The sequence below is a fragment of the Lynx rufus genome, unplaced genomic scaffold (genome assembly GCF_022079265.1).
Source record: "Lynx rufus isolate CCGP_SWC_20201006 ecotype Redwood Valley unplaced genomic scaffold, mLynRuf1.p SCAF_4, whole genome shotgun sequence".
Classification (NCBI taxonomy): domain Eukaryota; kingdom Metazoa; phylum Chordata; class Mammalia; order Carnivora; family Felidae; genus Lynx; species Lynx rufus.
Genome location: NW_025814856.1, coordinates 122,652,254 through 122,670,260, shown reverse-complemented (window position 1 = coordinate 122,670,260; position 18,007 = coordinate 122,652,254). Strand labels below are relative to the sequence as shown.

The following is an 18,007-nucleotide window of genomic DNA, read 5'->3' as shown; positions in this document are numbered from 1 at the left end:
CCCTATTTACAAAAAACAGACTATATTGCTTTCCCACCTACTTCTCTGGCCATTTCTTTTTTTTTAAGTTTATTTATTTTATTTTTGAGAGAGAAAGAAAGAGCGTGAGTTGGGGAGGGGCAGAGAGAGAGGGAAAGAGAGAGAATCCCAAGCAGGCTCCACATCGTCAGCACAGAGCCAGACACAGGGCTGAAACCCAAGAACCATAAGATCATGACCTGAGCCAAAGTCAGAAGCCTAACCCACTGAGCCACCCAGACACCCCATTTCTTCTGGGTCACTACTGACTCATATTCCTCTGCCCTTTTCTATTTTTTTTTAGCTTTTTTGTTTTTTTAATTATTGAGAGAGAGAGAGAGAGAGGGAGAGACAGAGCATGAATGGGGGAGGGGCAGAGAGAGAGGGAGACACAAAATTCGAAGCAGGCTCCAGGCTCAGAGCTGTCAGCACAGAGCCGGATGTGGGGCTCAAACTCAAACTGCAAGATCGTGACCAGAGCCGAAGTCGGACGTTTAACCGACTGAGCAACCCAGGCATCCCCCGCCTCTTGTTAGAATTTTTTCTCACTGATTTCTCTGGAATATCTTGTTCACTTCCAACAACCTACCACCTGTACACTGATCCCAACACTTAGGGTAATGTGGTGGAGTAAGTAATCTGAGAAAGCAAACAAACATTACTTACATGGTCTGGGAAACTTCAAGCTGAGAAATTAAAGTTGTCAACTTGATAGAGCCTTTGGGTTTCCAGCAGAAGTAACTGCTCTCTAGACCTTCCACATAGGCTTTTTAGGACTTTCACAGATCAAGGTCACCAAAATAATAAGCACTCAACTCAAAATTTAAAAACACATGAGGAAACAAGCCACCATAGATGAGACTCAGCAGAAATGACAACAGAATTAGAGCCTCCAAAGTATTAGAATGATCAAATACACTTTGTAAACGCTTAAGACGGTTTTAAAAAAAATAATGAAAGGAGTCAAAAACATGAGCAATAAATAAGAGACTATCAAAAACCATCAGGAAACCTGAAAAAGAACCATACAGGTTCAGGTCCCATGAGATGACAGGGGGAGAGGGTGAGGACTGGGGAAAATGAGTGAAGAGGAGTGGGAGACACAGGCTTCTAGTTATGGAATGAATAAGTCATGAGGATAAAAGGTACAGCACAGAGAATATAGTCAATGATACCGTAAGTGTTGTATGGTGACAGGTGGTAGTTATTCTTGTGGTGAGCACAGCATAATGTATAAACCTGTCAAATCACTATGTTGTACACCTATGTTAACACTGTGTGTCAGATATACTTCAATATAAACAATAAAAAAGGGGAAAAAAGAACCACATCGATCATCTAGAAATGAATCACAGAAATTAAAAACTCACTGGACACGTTAAATAGCAGATCAAAGTAGAAGAGAGAATTAGTGACTTAAGAGTATAGACCTAAATAAATTAGCCATGGGTAATCCATGGAATGGAGCAACGAGACAAAGAGTTAAAAATATAAACAGGGTAATGAGACACAGAAAAAAAGAGAGTCTAACGTTTATCCAGCCAGAATTCTCAAAGAAAGTAAAGAAAATCTGTAAGAGGTTCCATTTGAAAAGATAATGACTATGAATTTTTCTATAATTGCTCAAAGACAGGAATTCTCAGATTTAGGAAGCACAATGAAATTCAAACGACATGCAAAACAAAAATCCACATCTAGACAAGTCTGTAAAATATGGTATTTATGAGGGATTAAAGACGTGGATTTTTCATCCCTGATCAGGTAACTGTGAAACCTTGAACAAGCTGAAACCTCTTTGAGCTCGTTTCCTCAACTATAAAATCAGGATGATAATACCTCACTGAATTGCTATAAAGAGTAAATGAAACAATTTAAGTAGAATATTTTCAACAGTACCTAACAAACATCAGACACACAAAAACTGATAGCTGTTATCATGCTATAAAACACCCGCACTTGGTTGTGGCTGAGTTATTTTCAAATACTTCAAACACAACTTGTTTATGACTGAATTATTATTGTTCTCTGTCCTAAACTTGTTCCTTCTCCTATGTATTGCTATTTGTTAACAACATCTACCACTTTCCAAACAAGAAACATCAAGTTATCCTTCTTTACCTCCAATATGTGGTCAGTTTCAAATTTCAATCTACACTCCCCCTTTCACACCTCACAAACTAGATTGCTAGAAGAGATGACCAGTTTGGTTCTCATCCAAAGGTGTCTGCACTGAGATACACTCACCCCAAACCACCCTAATTCATGTCATTTCTCTCCCACCTTTGTAAACTTCTCACAAACACATAGCATTCTTAGTTTGGTGACTGTTCCTACCCCCATGCTTTCAATAATGTTCATCCTCTTATCCAAAAGCATCTTCCTTCACTCAATGAAATTCATTTCCCAAATACTCCAGCATTACAATAGTTCCCCCTCTTGACGCTGTTTCAACTACAGGGTGAGTTTTCTATCCCAGCCCTTTGATCCTCAGAGGCTGGAAATGGGATCATGTCTTCCTCACTCCTCTCTGCACTTTCAAACTGATTTCTCTTTCCTCCTTCTAAAACACAAGCTCCTTTGAAGTGCCCATCATTACCCTTTCCTCTTGTTGCTGACATCTTCTAAGCTCCCACTTACTTCCCCTCTTTCAGTGACAGTTTCCCTCTCTGCAATTCACTCTACTTTAGAATGTCCTGGTCAGGAGGTGACAAAGATGTTTATAATTACCTGAACCTAGAACCTAACTCTGCTTACATATAATAAGAAGTATTCTCCCAGTTTTAACATCCACTGAGTTTTCCAGGAATGCCAGGAAAATATAATTTAAAAGAAGACTAAACTATACACTGTTTTGTTCACAATTTTACAAAGAGTTATTATTTGAAACAAACAACAACATGTAACCAATGGCAATGTTGTCGTGGTATCTGGGCAACCAACAGGATATACCTTTATCAATGTGTATCCATTACAATCACACTCACTGTAAATCCATGTACAGGTATAAGCATTCACTTACTTCTGCATAACTTCCAGTGGATTCATACCCAAGAATTTACACAATGAAATACACGTTATTTTAGGGGCACCTGGGTGGCTCAATCGGTTAAGCATCCGACTCTTGATTTTGGCCCAGGTCATGACCCCACAATTCGTGGGACTGAGCTCCAAATAGGGCTCTGCGCTGACAGCACAGAGCCTGCTTGGGATTCTCTCTCCCCCTACCTCTCTGGCCCTCCCCAGGACGCCGCATGCTCTCTCAAAGTAAACAAACATTTAAAAAAAGAAATACAAATTATTTTATTATAAATTATTTCTTCGTATTACACTTAAAACATAATGTGTACACATACTTTAATTAGATTTTATAGATATTTTCTATGAATTTCATTATCAGATCGTAATGGGGGATTCCAAAATATCTGGTGTAAAAAGGGATACTGGGTCTGAAAGTTGAGAGCCACTGAATTAGTTATTCCTCTTATTTTATCATATGCAAATGAGTCTGGTGTGATTATACACTAGCAGTCTTTATACTGTTGTACTGGCCTCTCCAGCTAAAGCAACATCCTCAGTCATCTTCTAACTTTAGCTTCTTCATTTCACTTACAGTAACTGAAGTCACCCTATCAATCCAGTGCCTTATTTATTTACACACATTTTATTTGTCCCTGTCAGTATAAAGTAGGCCCTTTTAAGATGGGAATTCTGGCATGTCACTTCTGGCACTCAAATATTTGTTGATTGATATCACAAACTAAACCTAGCACAGTACAAAGCACTTAGTATTCAGTCAATATCTACTGATTTATTCTTTACTCAGTCAGTGGTTCTTTTCCTTTCCTCTATCTACCAAGAGCACCTATCTCATAAATGTTCACTAACAGTGCTTTTTGATGAGGATAAGAACTCTGCGAAAACCTTTGTTTTGAAAAGAGGTTGGCAAATGTTTTGAAAAGAGGTTGGCAAATGACTGAATAAGTAAGCAAGTAGTTCTTCTGAATACCTATCCCCTATATGTCAAGTATTAGCACTCCCACATATTTCATACACTTTTTCTTTTGGAGCTTCTCATAGAACACTAGCAAGCAAGGCCACACGTAAAAGTAAAGACAGGAAGAATTTAAAATAAATTCCCTTGAAGCACTTTTTTTTTTGGTCTTTTAAGGTTCAGGCATAGAATACATACATCAAAGAAAGTGCAGCTATTAAAAAGCAGTATGTGAGTGAGGATTCCCACACTGGGTTAGTCATCTGTAAAATGCAGTGAAGAAAGGAAATAATCATGTTTATTCTGAATAATAGAATAATTAAACCATGATTTATAATGATCCAATCCTGAAAACAAAAGAACTGGAGGTGATCTAAACGTGGAATGAAGATACTTAAGAAGTCCTAACTTCTAACTATTTTTCTTCCTTCTTTGTTCACCAATCAATTATATTTTGGGTTGTGCTTCCATGCATGTTATGTGTGTACTGAATGAAACTGACATGAAATATCATCAACATCTCTAAATTATCCTTGAGAAGCTTAGTTCCTGGGTAAATTCCTACCATTAAGACATATATTAATAACTAAAAGCCTCTGATTATAAAGCAGGGTAGCTATTAGATGAGAAATCATTCCAAGGGATCTTCTTAATGGATCCTTCATATACATCATGGTGCATATTCAGTTGGCCAAGAAAACCCAACAAGAAAACATTTTCTGGCCTTGTAAGATGCTGCCTTTACACATACGTGGGTTGAGTTCATCTCAGATTCCCAAGTGTATTACAATCCTTGACAAAACTTCATAAACTTTTCACTTGCCCTTTGGATTAAGCAAGAGCTTTAATGTACACTCAGAGTCCAGAAAAATCAAAGCAGAGAAAAATCCAGGGCTCTTAACCCTAAGACTTCTTACTGCTACCAAGATGAAGAGTTTCACCTGTATCTTCCCCATCACAGCAAAAGAAAATTTGAAATACTGAAACACAAGTAATGTTATTCACATGTCTATTCCCACCATTAGACATGTAAGAGGTTCAGACAGTAAATCATTATTAAAGACCTCCCAAGTAAGCACTAAAAAGGTTCCTCTATCATCCTATCTCACCAAATTCAGAAGACATCAATCCTCTTGTAAAGGTGCAAAATGTTACCAAACTGGCAACCCCAAGAAAATGTGAGCTCCATGCCAGCAATGGTTTGTTTGGTAACACTAGTGCTCTAACAAGCCACAATCCTTTCAGAACAATACATAACATTTACCAAGAGTATACTATGCACAGTGGGCAGCATTCTGAGCCCTTTACATTCCCCTAACGCATCAGTTCTACACCTTCTTGGTCTTAGAACCCCTTTCTACTGTTAAAAATTACTGAGGATCCCAGGGTGCCTGGGTGACACAGTCGGTTAAGCAACCAGCTCTTGGTTTCAGCTCAAGTCACCATCTCACAGTTCATGAGTTCGAGCCCTACATCGGGTTCTGCACTGATACTGCAGAGCCTGCTTGTGATTCTCATTCTCTCTCTCTCTCTCTCTCTCTCTCTCTCTCTCTCTCTCTCCCCCCACCCCCCTCGCAAAATAAATCAATAAACTTAAAAAAAAAAAAAATACTGAGGATCCCAAACAGCTTTTGTTATTGTGGGTTATTTCTACCTATTTGTGCTATATTAGAAATTAAAATGCATGATGGGCTAAATGGATGATGGGCATTAAGGAGGGCACTTGTTGGGATAAGCACTGGGTGTTACATGGAAGTGGTGAATCACTAAATTCTACTCCTAAAACCATTATTACGCTACATGTTAACTAGCTTGGATTTAAATAAAATTTTTAAAAAAAAGTCAAAAGCTGAGTGGGGCTCGATTCAAAAAAAAAAATTTAAATGCAAATCTAAAAATATTTATTAATTCTTTTAAAGTTTGGGGCGCCTGGGTGGCGCAGTCGGTTAAGCGTCCGACTTCAGCCAGGTCACGATCTCGCGGTCCGTGGGTTCGAGCCCCACGTCAGGCTCTGGGCTGATGGCTCAGAGCCTGGAGCCTATTTCCGATTCTGTGTCTCCCTCTCTCTCTGCCCCTCCCCCGTTCATGCTCTGTCTCTCTCTGTCCCAAAAATAAATAAACGTTGAAAAAAAAAATTTAAAGTAAAAATAAAAGCTCAATATGTGCTAACGTGAATAAAAATAACATTTTTGTAAAAATGACTGTATTTGCCAAAACAAAACGAAAAACAGTGACAGTTTTGTAATTTTGCAAATCCCTTAATTTCTAGCTTAATAGAAGACAGTTAGATGTGTGTATCTGCCCATCTTGCAAAATAACATTTTAATGGTAAAGTATACAAAGAATATCATAAGTTAAGGGAGAATTTTAAAAGTCTTTTCAAATAATTGTGAATATTCTTCTTTAGACTATGCCAAAATTCTGACAAGTCGTAGTTTCTTAAAGGTTAGTAGCAATGTGGAATTGGAAACTATAACAAGGAACTTTTTATACTCTGTTACATTAAATTCATTGATGTATCTTAGACTCTGAATAAATCTCTTACCAATATTTGATTCCATAACATGTTTTGGTCATTTGGAAAATGTTAACCCAGTTATGTAGATCTTCTAAATACTGACCTGTTTATCATACTGTATCAAAAAACGACATTTGTTAATATCACCACTCATCCCATCAGAAAAGTCTGTCAAGCTCATGCAGCAGGTAAGTTTTCCAAAACTCTAAAATTAACCGAAAACCTGATCTTATTATTGGCTACATATACCATCAGTTGTTTCCTTGAAATGACAGACTCACGTCACTCATTTTCCAGAAAATGAATGCTCAAACTGAATTTTACAAATAGTGTTCTGTGAAAATAAGCAGATAGGTCAGCTTGCAACTCAATCACACGAGTGTTCTTCCTGAGACAATCATCATATTTCAGTATGCTTTATGTGTATTTCCCATTTTGTCATACAGAACATTAAGAAGATGTACGAACAAAGGCCTGAATTTAATAAAATTAATAATTTTTACTGCTCCATCAAGGACACTCTAAAGCAAAACTGACTTCTTTTTTTTTTTTTTTTTTTTTTTTTAACTGTCAGAGTATGACAGACAATAGGACTTGGTTTGGTGTCCTCATTTGATTAGCAGTAAGGGCAGGCAGTTATATTCACCACTGCTTTTGCGTTTTCAGTGCAAATAACAACACAGTAAAAAACGAAAATAACATCTCAGTTTTATTATGAAACTGACTTTGACCTTAAGGACCACCAAGGGTTTGCAGACCAGAGAACCACTGCCATAGAGCAATAGTTCCCAAACAAGACACTCCAAGACAGAGGTTTTTCCAACACACAGTAAAAAGGAAAAAAAAATTAAAAGGGGCAATGTATTAGATCTTTTTTTCAAACCTAAACCTATTAAATATAAAAAAATAAATATTAATTAATAAATAATAAATATAAAAGGCTGCTTAAAAACGGGGATACAGAGAAAGGGGAGCCCTCTTGCACTGCTGGTGGGAATGCAAACTGGTGCAGCCACTCTAGAGAACAGTATGGAGGTTCCTCAAAAAACTAAAAATAGAACTACCCTACAATCCAGCAATTGCACTATTAGGTATTTACCCAAATGATACAAAAATACAGATTTGAAGGGGTACATGCACCCCCATGTTTATAGCAGCATTATCAACAATAGCCAAACTATGGAGAGAGCCCAAATGTCCACCAACTGATGAATGGATACAGATGTAGTATATATACACAATGGGATACTACTCAGCCATCAAAAAGAACAAAATCTTGCTATCTGCAATGAGGATGGAACTAGAGTGTATTATGCTAAGCTAAATAAGTCAATCAGAAAAAGACAAATATATGATTTCACTCATATGTGGAATTTCAGATATAAAACAGACGAACATACGGGGAGGGGGGTAAAGAATAAAGGGAAACAAACTACAAGAGACTCTTAACAATAAAGAAAACACTGAGGGTTGATGGAGGGACATGGGTGGGAGATGGGCTAGATGGGTGATGGGTGAGGGGTAACTAAGAAAGAGCACCTGTTGTGATGGGGGTGTTGTATGTAAGGGATGAATCACTGAATTCTACTTCTGAAACCAATATTGCACTGTATATTAACTAACTAAAATATTAAAAACAAATAAATAATTAAATTTTTAAAACGGGGTGCCTGACTGACTCTGTTGGTAGATCATATGACTTTTGATCTCCAGGTTGTGAGTTCGAGCCCCACCCTGGGTATAGATTACTTAAAAAATAAAGCCTTAAAAAAAAAAAAAACTGTTCTTTGAGTTATAATGTGCTTTTCTGTATTAAAATATACTTTCTTTTATAAAATGAAAGGGGAAAGCAGATGGTAGTCTGAGGATTATACAAATTTTTTAATTACTCTTATTTGGCAAAATGAAGGTTGGCCATACTGTGCTTATACTCACCTTTTTTTAAAACTCAATTGCCCTGGGCTGCCTGGCTGGCTCAGCTCAGGGAGCATGTGAATTTGAGCCCAAAATTGGGAGTAGAGATTACTAAAAATAATAATAATAATAATAAACATTTTAAAAACTTCAACTGCCTTGATCAAACAATTAATGCATTTTCTAGATACTCTGAAGCCCTCCAACAAGTTCCATAACTAATTCTCCAGGAAATGACTAAGAATATGCCATGGGAAAATACATTTCAGTCAATCAACAAATGAAAAAGCAGCAGCATCAACGTAGTCTAGCAGATTAGCAAATTTATATAAAACACATGACGGGCACCTGGGTGGCTCGGTCGGCTAAGTGTCCGACTTCACTTCAGGTCAGGATCTCAAAGACAGGTCATGATCTCACTGTCTGTGAGTTCAAGCCCCGCGGCGGGTTCTGTGCTGATAGCTCAGAGCCTGGAGCCTGCTTTGGATTCTGTGTCTCCTTCTCTCTCTGCCCCTCCCCCACTTGTGCTGTCTCTATCAAAAAATAAATAAATTTTTTCAAAAATGAAAAAAAAAAAACCACATGCCACTAACAAGACCAGTTGTTAAGTGCCTTAAAAATCCCACTCCAAGAATGTCTTCAACTGCACAAACTTCCCAATGGAAGTATGTCAAATGGATAGATGTGATAGTGTCTCATCTCCTCATAAGCAAAAAAAAAAAAAAAGAAAAAAAAAAAAAGGCTTTAAGTAAGTGATCTTTAAATTCCCTTCCAGCTGACACTGGAATCTGTGTGATTCAAAGTTCCAGGTAGCTAACTGATACATGTGTGGTCCTAGAGAAATGGAAAAAGAACTCGAACTAACTGACATCAACTAACTTACATCTTCAGAAAAAAATCTTAAAGTCCCAAAAACAAAAACAAAAAAACAAAAAAAAAAAAAACCCCAAGCTAACATAAACAATACACTAATAGTAATTGCATCGGAAAGTTGTTCCATGATCAAAGTTGACTTCTGTTACACTAGTCCCATAGTCTTACTACACATGGATAATCTGCACAGCAGTTTCAGGCAAACGTGGCAGAGGGAGGGGTTTGGGGGTGTGTTTTCCCAAATTAGATGTATTCTCCTTCTTCAAGTAAAAGATATGGAAAAAAAATTGTGAGTTACAGGAAAGACAAAAGAACCACACCTAATTTATTTGGGGAGGGTGGGTGGAGGGAGACAGAGAATAAGCATACACAGCCTTCTGACACCAAGGATAAGAAAAAATTAAGCCTATAGTGAAATTTCAAAACAAAATACTATTGAATCAGTCACTCTCAAACTAGAGAGAAGCAGACATTACAAAGTGGCAAAATTTGCTGAATTTTTGGCAACTGTGCCCCAATGAATTAGTTCCGAGAGAGAGAGAGGGTTCCACCCTCCGTAGCTAAGGGAAGTTATTGCATCAGGCACCCGTGCAGGAGAAACCTATTTGGTATTTACTCCTAGGTCATCAATTCTGGGGTCCTATTCCAAGCTTTTGGCTCTGCCTGACTTGATGTAGGAATCCACTTGAACTAATCTTTTCCTTGTCCTTTCTAAATTCTAATATTCATGCAGTACCCTAGGAAAAGGAGGCCTGTATTAAATTACCAAGCACTCCAGTCCATGAAACTTCCCTCCTTTCCGCAAAATCAAATTTCAGTGTTCCATACAGAGGATGGCTGACTTCACCCAGGAACCCAACAATATTTACAGTTTCCCAGGTTTACGATCTGAAAGCTCACTCACTCCAAATAGTCTAAAAGACTATTAAGAACCCAGAGAAGATGACAGGAGCGAAGGACGATGAGCTAAGGATGATGAACTCACATCATGATTAGAAAAAGAAGTTCAACACCTCCTCACATCCACGCTTCAACTTTTTATTTTCGCAGCCGATCATTCGGCAAAACCAAGCACTAAATGAAGGAAGGTGTCAAGGAGGAAACATTGTTCAAAGCATCCTGAAGATTTACCAAAAAAAAAAAAAAAAGAGTCCGGTCTTAAGACAAAACAGCTTCTCCTCTGACCGGGAAAGAACTGGGAACCTCACCACCCGGGTGGCACAAAGAACACCGCAGAGATTGGAAAACTGAAGTTGAGGTTATTGAGCTAGGCCAAGAGAAGTACCAAAGGTCACAGATCCCAGCCCCAAGGGAGAGAGGAAAGGCGCAGACATTAACAAGGATTGGGAAAGGAGAGCAGATCGCGAGGAGAGGGACTCAGGATGTCGAAGGGGATCCGAGGGAGTCACCCAAGGAGAGGCTAGGACGCGTGTCCACGACACGGAAGGTGGCCGACGCACGCGGGGACTTGAGTCCGAATCGGGGGAGACGAGGAAGATGCCAGGAAACCAAGGGCTTCCAGCGGATGAAGGAGAGGAGCAACCCGCGAGGACAGAGGTGCCCGAGGAGGACAGAGGATGACGCGGAGCAGACCAGAGGGAGAAGAGCTCGGGGTCGAGGAGAGACGCAGAATGCCGGTACCTGCTGGCGCACTGCGAGCCTGAGAGGGGCGAGCACCTCCTCAGCCCCGGTGCCGTCCATGCTGCTCCGGGAGGCTGCGGCGGGGAATGAGGTCGGGGCGCGGGCGGGCGTGCTGAGGGGCCGGCAGGGCCGGAACAGAGGCTGGGCCGGGAGCCGGGACGGCAGCGACAGCAGCAGCACGGCGCGAGCGGCTCTAAGCAGCGCTGGGCGCAGAGAGGGCATGAGCCGGCGGGCCTGGGCGGTCCGGGGCGGGCGGCGGCGGAAGCGGCGCGCGCGGCCCGGCCCGGAGCATGATGAAATCGCCGCGTAAACGCCGCGGCGCGCGCGCAGCCGCACATTCCCCAACCCCGCGACGCCGCGCCGGGTGGGTGACAGCCAGCAGATTCGACACAGAACACGCAATCCTTCGGAGCCTGGAGAGGGCTTGCTCCACCTCCGGCGCCTGGGAGGGCTGCGGGATCTCAGGTAACACCCCGCCAACAGACTTGCACAAAGATGCGTCAGGCCACCCCCCAATAGAGTGGACAGTCCAAGACGCAGACGCATCCGAGACCTGCAGACAGAGACGCCCGAGGACCTTCAAAGCATAGGCATTGGGCACTGCACTGGGGCTCACCCACGGGAATACACAATTCTGTTTGTGTTCTTGCGCTCCCAGTGCCTTAAAGGTTCATAAAACATCGACTCTAGGACGCAGACTCAATGTTGCTCAGGCTCTCCTGTTCCTCACATGAGGAAACAAAAGACTTGGTTAATGATTTGCCCGTCTTACCACGCCCTTGCCTTGTCGACCTCAAGAAAATAGCTGCGGAGAGGTGAGGGGCTATTTGGAGAAGGTCAGTTCTGAGCAACCTTGCAGAGCGAGCAGGGTTTGACCCAGCAGAGATGTGGAAAAGCTAGAAGCAGAGAGAGGAGGAAAGACTAGGAAACAAGGTAATGCAGGGGAGTGGAGCTGAGAATCCCTCTGCATGGCCTTGCAGCAGCCCACCTGCCCTCTTGTGCTTGGGCCCCCGCTGAGGACCTTCTAGAGATGACTCCCTCCCTCCCCTCTGCCCCAAAGGTGGGTGGGCTGGCAAAGCTGGATTCCCTTTCCAGAGAGAATGGATATTAATAATATTGCGTTAAAGATAAAGTGTTGGTTATAGAAAAAGCATTGTGCACACCCACCAGAATGTCCAAACGAAAATTATGGAAAATGCCAACTAAGGCTCTGGGACTGTCCCACACTGCTGAGAGGAGTGTCAACTGGTTCAGCCACGTTAAAGAACTGTCTGGGGTTTCCTGCTAAAGCCAGCCACACACACCTTCCCTGTGACCCACAGTTCCACCCCAGGAGTTTAGGAGAGTAGACAGACTCACCAAAATGAAGTTGCCTTTCCCACTACTATGGAAATCCATATTCTCTTCTTCCCGTTCCAATACGTGGTTCTGGAAAAGTACTGACAGTTTAGCATAAGCAGGTCAAGTGAAGAAGAAGCTTCTGCAATATTAAGCAATTTGTGTTTTAAAAACTTTTATTTCAAGATTTGATACTCATTAATTACAGTTGTAGTTGGCTTCCCTTTAATAGGTAATTTTGGATTTAGCTTAATATTTGTAATGAAAAACAATTCTAATTTTTACATATATTTTTATTTGACTTTTTATGAAAAATTCAAATTCTGTATACTTTGGAAACAATTATATATATATGTATATCTTTAATTCTTTAGAAGAATAATGTCTCATTGATTTTCATGTGAGGACAATCTCAGCTTTAGTCTCCAAATGCCTTTTTCCCCACTCTGGTTCATCCTCCCCACTGCTGCCTCAGTAATTATCCCTAAAAGGCAAAGCTGTGCATCTTCAATAGGTCCACATGGCCCTTAGTAGAATTTCCTAAGGGTTTCCCTTAAAAAACTATATCTACAAGACAATAATAATAGATTATATTCATTGAAGGCTTACTACATACCCGTTAGCATTTTAAGTATCTCCTGCATTTTATTCACAGCCCAGTGAGATGGACTCCATAATAATTCCCATTTTATGGGTTCAGGGTTCAGGACACTAAGATATAAACAACTTGTCTCTGGTCACACAACTACTGAGTGGAGGGCCAGAATGTGAGTTAGGAGGAGAGGCAGTTTTACCACATAACTTAATGAAGCTCGGTTTGTCCCTTTTTTTCCTTTGCTCATTTGTATTGTTTCTTAAATTCCAAATACAGGTGAGATTAAATGGTATTTGTCTTTCTCTGATTGACTTATTTTACTTAGCATTGTATTCTCTAGTTCCATCCATGTTGCTGCAAATGGCAAGATTTCATTCTTTTTTGTGGCTAAATAACGTTCCATTGTGTATATATATATCACCTCTTCCTTATCCATTCATCTATTGATGGACACTTGGGCTGCTTCCATGATTTAGCTTTTGTCAATAATGCAATAAACACAGGGGTGCACGTACGCCTTTGAATTAGTGTTTTTGTGTTTTTTGGGTAAATACCCAATAGCGTGATTACTGAATCATAGGGTAGTTCTGTTTTTAACTTTTTGAGGAATTTCTATACCCTATTCCACAGTGGTTGCACCAATTTGCATCCCCACCAACAGTGCAAGACGGTTTCTTTTTCTTTTTGCCAACACCTGTAGTTTCTTGTGTTTTTTATTTTAGCCATCCTGGCTGGTACGAGGTGATATCTCATTATGGTTTTGATTTGCATTTCCCTGATGATGAGTGATGATGTTGAGCATCTTTTCATGTGTCTGTTGGCCATCTGTATGTGTTCTTTGGAGAAATGTCTGTCTTCTGCTCATTTCTTAAACTGGGTTATTTGGGCTTTAGGTACTAAGTTGTATCAATTCTTTATATATTTTGGATACTAACCTTTTATTGGATATGTCATTTGCAAATATCTTTTCCCATTCAGTAGGTTGCCTTTTAGTTTTGTTGATTGTTTCCTTCACTGTGCAGAAACTTTTTATTTTGATGTAGTCCCAGTAGTTTATTTCTTGCATTTATTTCCCTTGCCTGAGGAGATACATCTACAAAGAGGTTGCTACGGCCGATGCCAATGAGCAATAAGAGATTACTGCCTGTGCTCTCTTCTAGGATTTTTATGGTTTCAGGTCTCACATTGAAATCTATTTTGAGGGGCGCCTGGGTGGCGCAGTCGGTTAAGCGTCCGACTTCAGCCAGGTCACGATCTCACGGTCCGTGAGTTCGAGAGCCTGCTTCCGATTCTGTGTCTCCCTCTCTCTCTGCCCCTCCCCCGTTCATGCTCTGTCTCTCTCTGTCCCAAAAATAAATAAACGTTGAAAAAAAAAAATTTAAAAAAAAAAGGAAAGAAATCTATTTTGAGTTTATTTTTGTGTATTGTGGAAGAAAGTGGTCCAGTTTCATTCTTTTGCATGTAGCTGTCCAGTTTTCCTAATACCATTTGTTGAAAAGACTATCTTTTTCCCATTGTATATTCATTTCTACTTTGTCAAAGATTAATTGACCAATACAATTGTGGGTTTATGTCTGGGTTTTCTATTCTACTCCATTGATTTATATGTTTATTTTTATGCCAGTACCATACTGTTTTGATTACCACCACTTTGTAATATAACTTGAAGTCCAAAATTATGATGCCTCCAGCTTTGCTTTTCTTTTTCAAGATTGTTTTGGCTATTTGGGTTTGGTTTCTTTTTGTTGTTGTTTTGTTTTTTGGGTTTTGGGTTTTGGGGTTTTTTTTGTTTTTTTGTTTGTTTGTTTGTTTGTTTTTTGGTTCCATACAAATTTTAGGATTGTTTATTCTAGTTATGTGAAAAACGCTGTTGGTATTTTGAAAGGGATTGCATTAAATGTGTATATTGCTCTGGGCATTGTGGACATTTTCACAGTATTTGTTCTTCCAACCCATTAGCATGGACTATCTTTCCACTTTGCATTGTCTTGAATTTCTTTTATCAATCAGTGTTTTATATTTTTCAATGTACAGTTCTTTCACCTCTTTGGTTAAGTTTACTCCTAGATATTTTGTTGGTTTTGGTGAAATTGTAAATGAGATTGTTGTCTTGATTTCACTTTCTGCTGTTTCATTATTAGTGTATAGGAACGCAACAGATATCTGTACATTGATTTTATATTCTGCAACTTTACTGAATTAATTTATCAGTTTTAGTAGTTTTTCTGTAGAGTCTTTAGGTTTCCTATATACAGTATCATCTCATCTGCAACTGGGAATTTTACTTCTTCCTTACTAATTTGGATGCCTTTTATTTATGTTGTCTTATTGCTGTGGCTAGGACGTCCAATACCATGTTAAATCAAAGTGGTAAGAGTGGACATCATTGTCTTGTTCCTGACCTGACCTTAAGGGAAAAGCTCTTAGTTTCTCACTATTAAATATGATGTTCGCTGTTCACTATTAAATATGATGTTCACTATTAAATATGTTGTTCGGTTTTTCATGTAAGAATTTATTATGTTGAGATATGTTCCCTCCAGACCTAATTTGCAAAGGATTTTTATCACAAATGGATGTTGTACTTTGTCAAATGCTCTCTCTGCATCCATTGAAATGATTATATAGTTTTTATTCTTTCTTTATTGATGTAATGTGTCATGTTGTTTTGCAAATATTAAACCATGCTTGCATCCCGGGAATAAATCCCACTTGATTATGATGTATGATTTTTTAATGTATTGTTAGATTTAGTTTGCTAATATTTTGTTGAGGATTTTTGCATCCATATTCATGAGAGATATTGGCCTCTAGTTCTCTTTTTTGTGGTGTCTTTATCTAGTTTGGGCATAAGGGTGATACTGGCCTCATAGAATTAATTTGTATTGCTTGGAATAGTTTGAGAAGAATAGGTATTAACTCTTCTTTAAATGTTTGGTAGAATTCACCTGTGAAACCATCTGGTCTTGGACTTTTGTTTCTTGGGAGTTTTTTTTATTACTGATTCAATTTCATTGCTGGTAATTGGTCTATTCAAATTTTCTATTAATTCCTGCTTTCGTTTTGGTTGGTTATTTGTATCTAGGAATTTATCCATTTCTTCTAGGTTATCCAATTTTTTGGCATGTAGGTTTTCATAATACTCTGTTACAACTGTCTGTAACTGTATTTTTGTGGTATCAGTTGTTATTTCTCTTTCATTGGTGATTTTGTTTATTTGGGTCTGCTCTTTTTTTTTTCTTATGAGTCTTGGTAGAGATTTATCAATTTTGTTGATCTTTTCAAAGAACCAGCCCCTTGTCTCATTGATCTGTTCTATTATTTTTTAAGTTTCTTTGTCGCTTATTTTTGTTCTGATCTTTATTATTTCCTTCTTTTTGTTGGGTTTGGGTTTCGTTCTTCTTTTTCTAGCTCCTTTTGGGTGTAAAATTAGGTTGTTTATTTGAGATTTTTCTTGCTTCTCGAGGCAGGTCTGTATTGCTATAAACTTCCCTGTTAGAACTTTTGCTTTATCCCAAAGATTTTGGACCACTGTGTTTTCATTTCATCTGTTTCCATGTAATTTTGATATCTTCCTTGATTTCCCGGTTGACCCATTCATTGTTTAGTAGCGTGTTATTTAACCTCCATGTATTTCTGCTCTTTCCAGATTTTTTCTTGTGTTGATTTCTAGTTTGATAGCACTGTGATCAGAAAAGATGTGTGGTAGACTTCAATTTTTTTAAATTTGTTGAGAACTTTTTTTGTGGCCTCATATGTGATCTATTCTGGAGAATGTTCCATGTGCATTTAAAAAGAATGTGTATTCTACTGTTTTAGTATAGAATGTTCTGAACATGTCTGTTAAATCCATCTAGTCCAGTGTGTCATTCAAAGCCACTGTTTCCTTGATTTTCTGTTTGGATGACCTGTCCCTTGAGGTAAGTGGGGTGTTAATGTTCCCTATTGTTGTATTACTGTCGATTATTTCCTTATGTTTGTTTTTAAATGTTTTATGTTTTTAGGTGCTTCCATCTTGGGTGCATAAATATTTACTGTTGTTATATCCTCTTGTATAGTCCCCTTTATTACTACATAGTGTCCTTCTTTGTCTCTTGTTATAGTCTTTGTTATAGTCTTTGTTTTACAATCTATTTTGTCTGGGCACCTGGGTGGCTCAGTCAGTTAAGCACCCGACTTTTGACTTCAGCTCAGGTCATGATCTCACAATTTGTGGGTTTGAGGCCCATGTCAGGCTCTTTGCTAACAGCATGGAGTCTGCTTGGGATTCTCTCTCTCCCCATCTCTCTCTCTACCCCTCCCTCTCTCTCTTTCCCTCTCTCTCTCAAAATAAATAAATAAACTTTAAAAAAAAAGGTAAAGTTTACTTTGTCTGATATAAGTATTGCTACCCTGGCTTTCTTTTTTTTTCCCAAGTTCTTTTTTTTTTTTTTTTTTTTTTTTTTTTGGGACAGAGAGAGACAGAGCATGAACGGGGGAGGGGCAGAGAGAGAGGGAGACACAGAATCGGAAACAGGCTCCAGGCTCCGAGCCATCAGCCCAGAGCCTGACGCGGGGCTCGAACTCACGGACCGCGAGATCGTGACCTGGCTGAAGTCGGACGCTTAACCGACTGCGCCACCCAGGCGCCCCCACCCTGGCTTTCTTTTGACACCATTTTTATGATGTTTGTCCATCCCTTCACTTTCAATCTGCAGGTGTCTTGTCTGAAATGAGTCTCTTATAGGTAACACATGGATGGGTCTTGATTTTTTATCTACTCTGTCACCCTATGTCTTTTGATTGGAATGTGTAGTCCATTTACATCCAAAGTAATTGTCAACAGATATGTATTTATTGCCAAATTATAATTTGTTGTTGCTATAGATTTTCTCTGATCCTTTCTTCTCTTGCTCTACTTCATGGTTTGTTGGCTTTCTTTAGTGATATATTTGGATTTCTCTCTCCTTAGTCTTTACATATCTATTACTAGTTTTTGATTTGCAGTTACCATTAGGTTTGTATATAACAGCTGCTTATAGCAATCGATATTAAGTGGATGGTTGCTTAAGTTTAAACCCATTCTTTACTCCTCTGCTCCCTATGTTTTAGGTATAAGGTGTCATATTTTACATCCTTT

At 39.2% G+C, this 18,007-nt stretch overlaps 1 protein-coding gene across 1 annotated transcript in view; it reads right to left on the bottom strand.

Moving 5' to 3' along the window:
* Positions 1-11,200, bottom strand: part of GARS1 (glycyl-tRNA synthetase 1) — a 45,479-nt gene extending 34,279 nt beyond the window's left edge. Inside the window, exon 1 of the mRNA XM_047096527.1 lies at positions 10,956-11,200. Coding sequence (XP_046952483.1) covers positions 10,956-11,177 — 222 coding nt within the window. The 5' untranslated portion in view covers positions 11,178-11,200. The remainder of the gene's footprint in view (positions 1-10,955) is intronic.
* Positions 11,201-18,007: the final 6,807 nt, after the last annotated feature.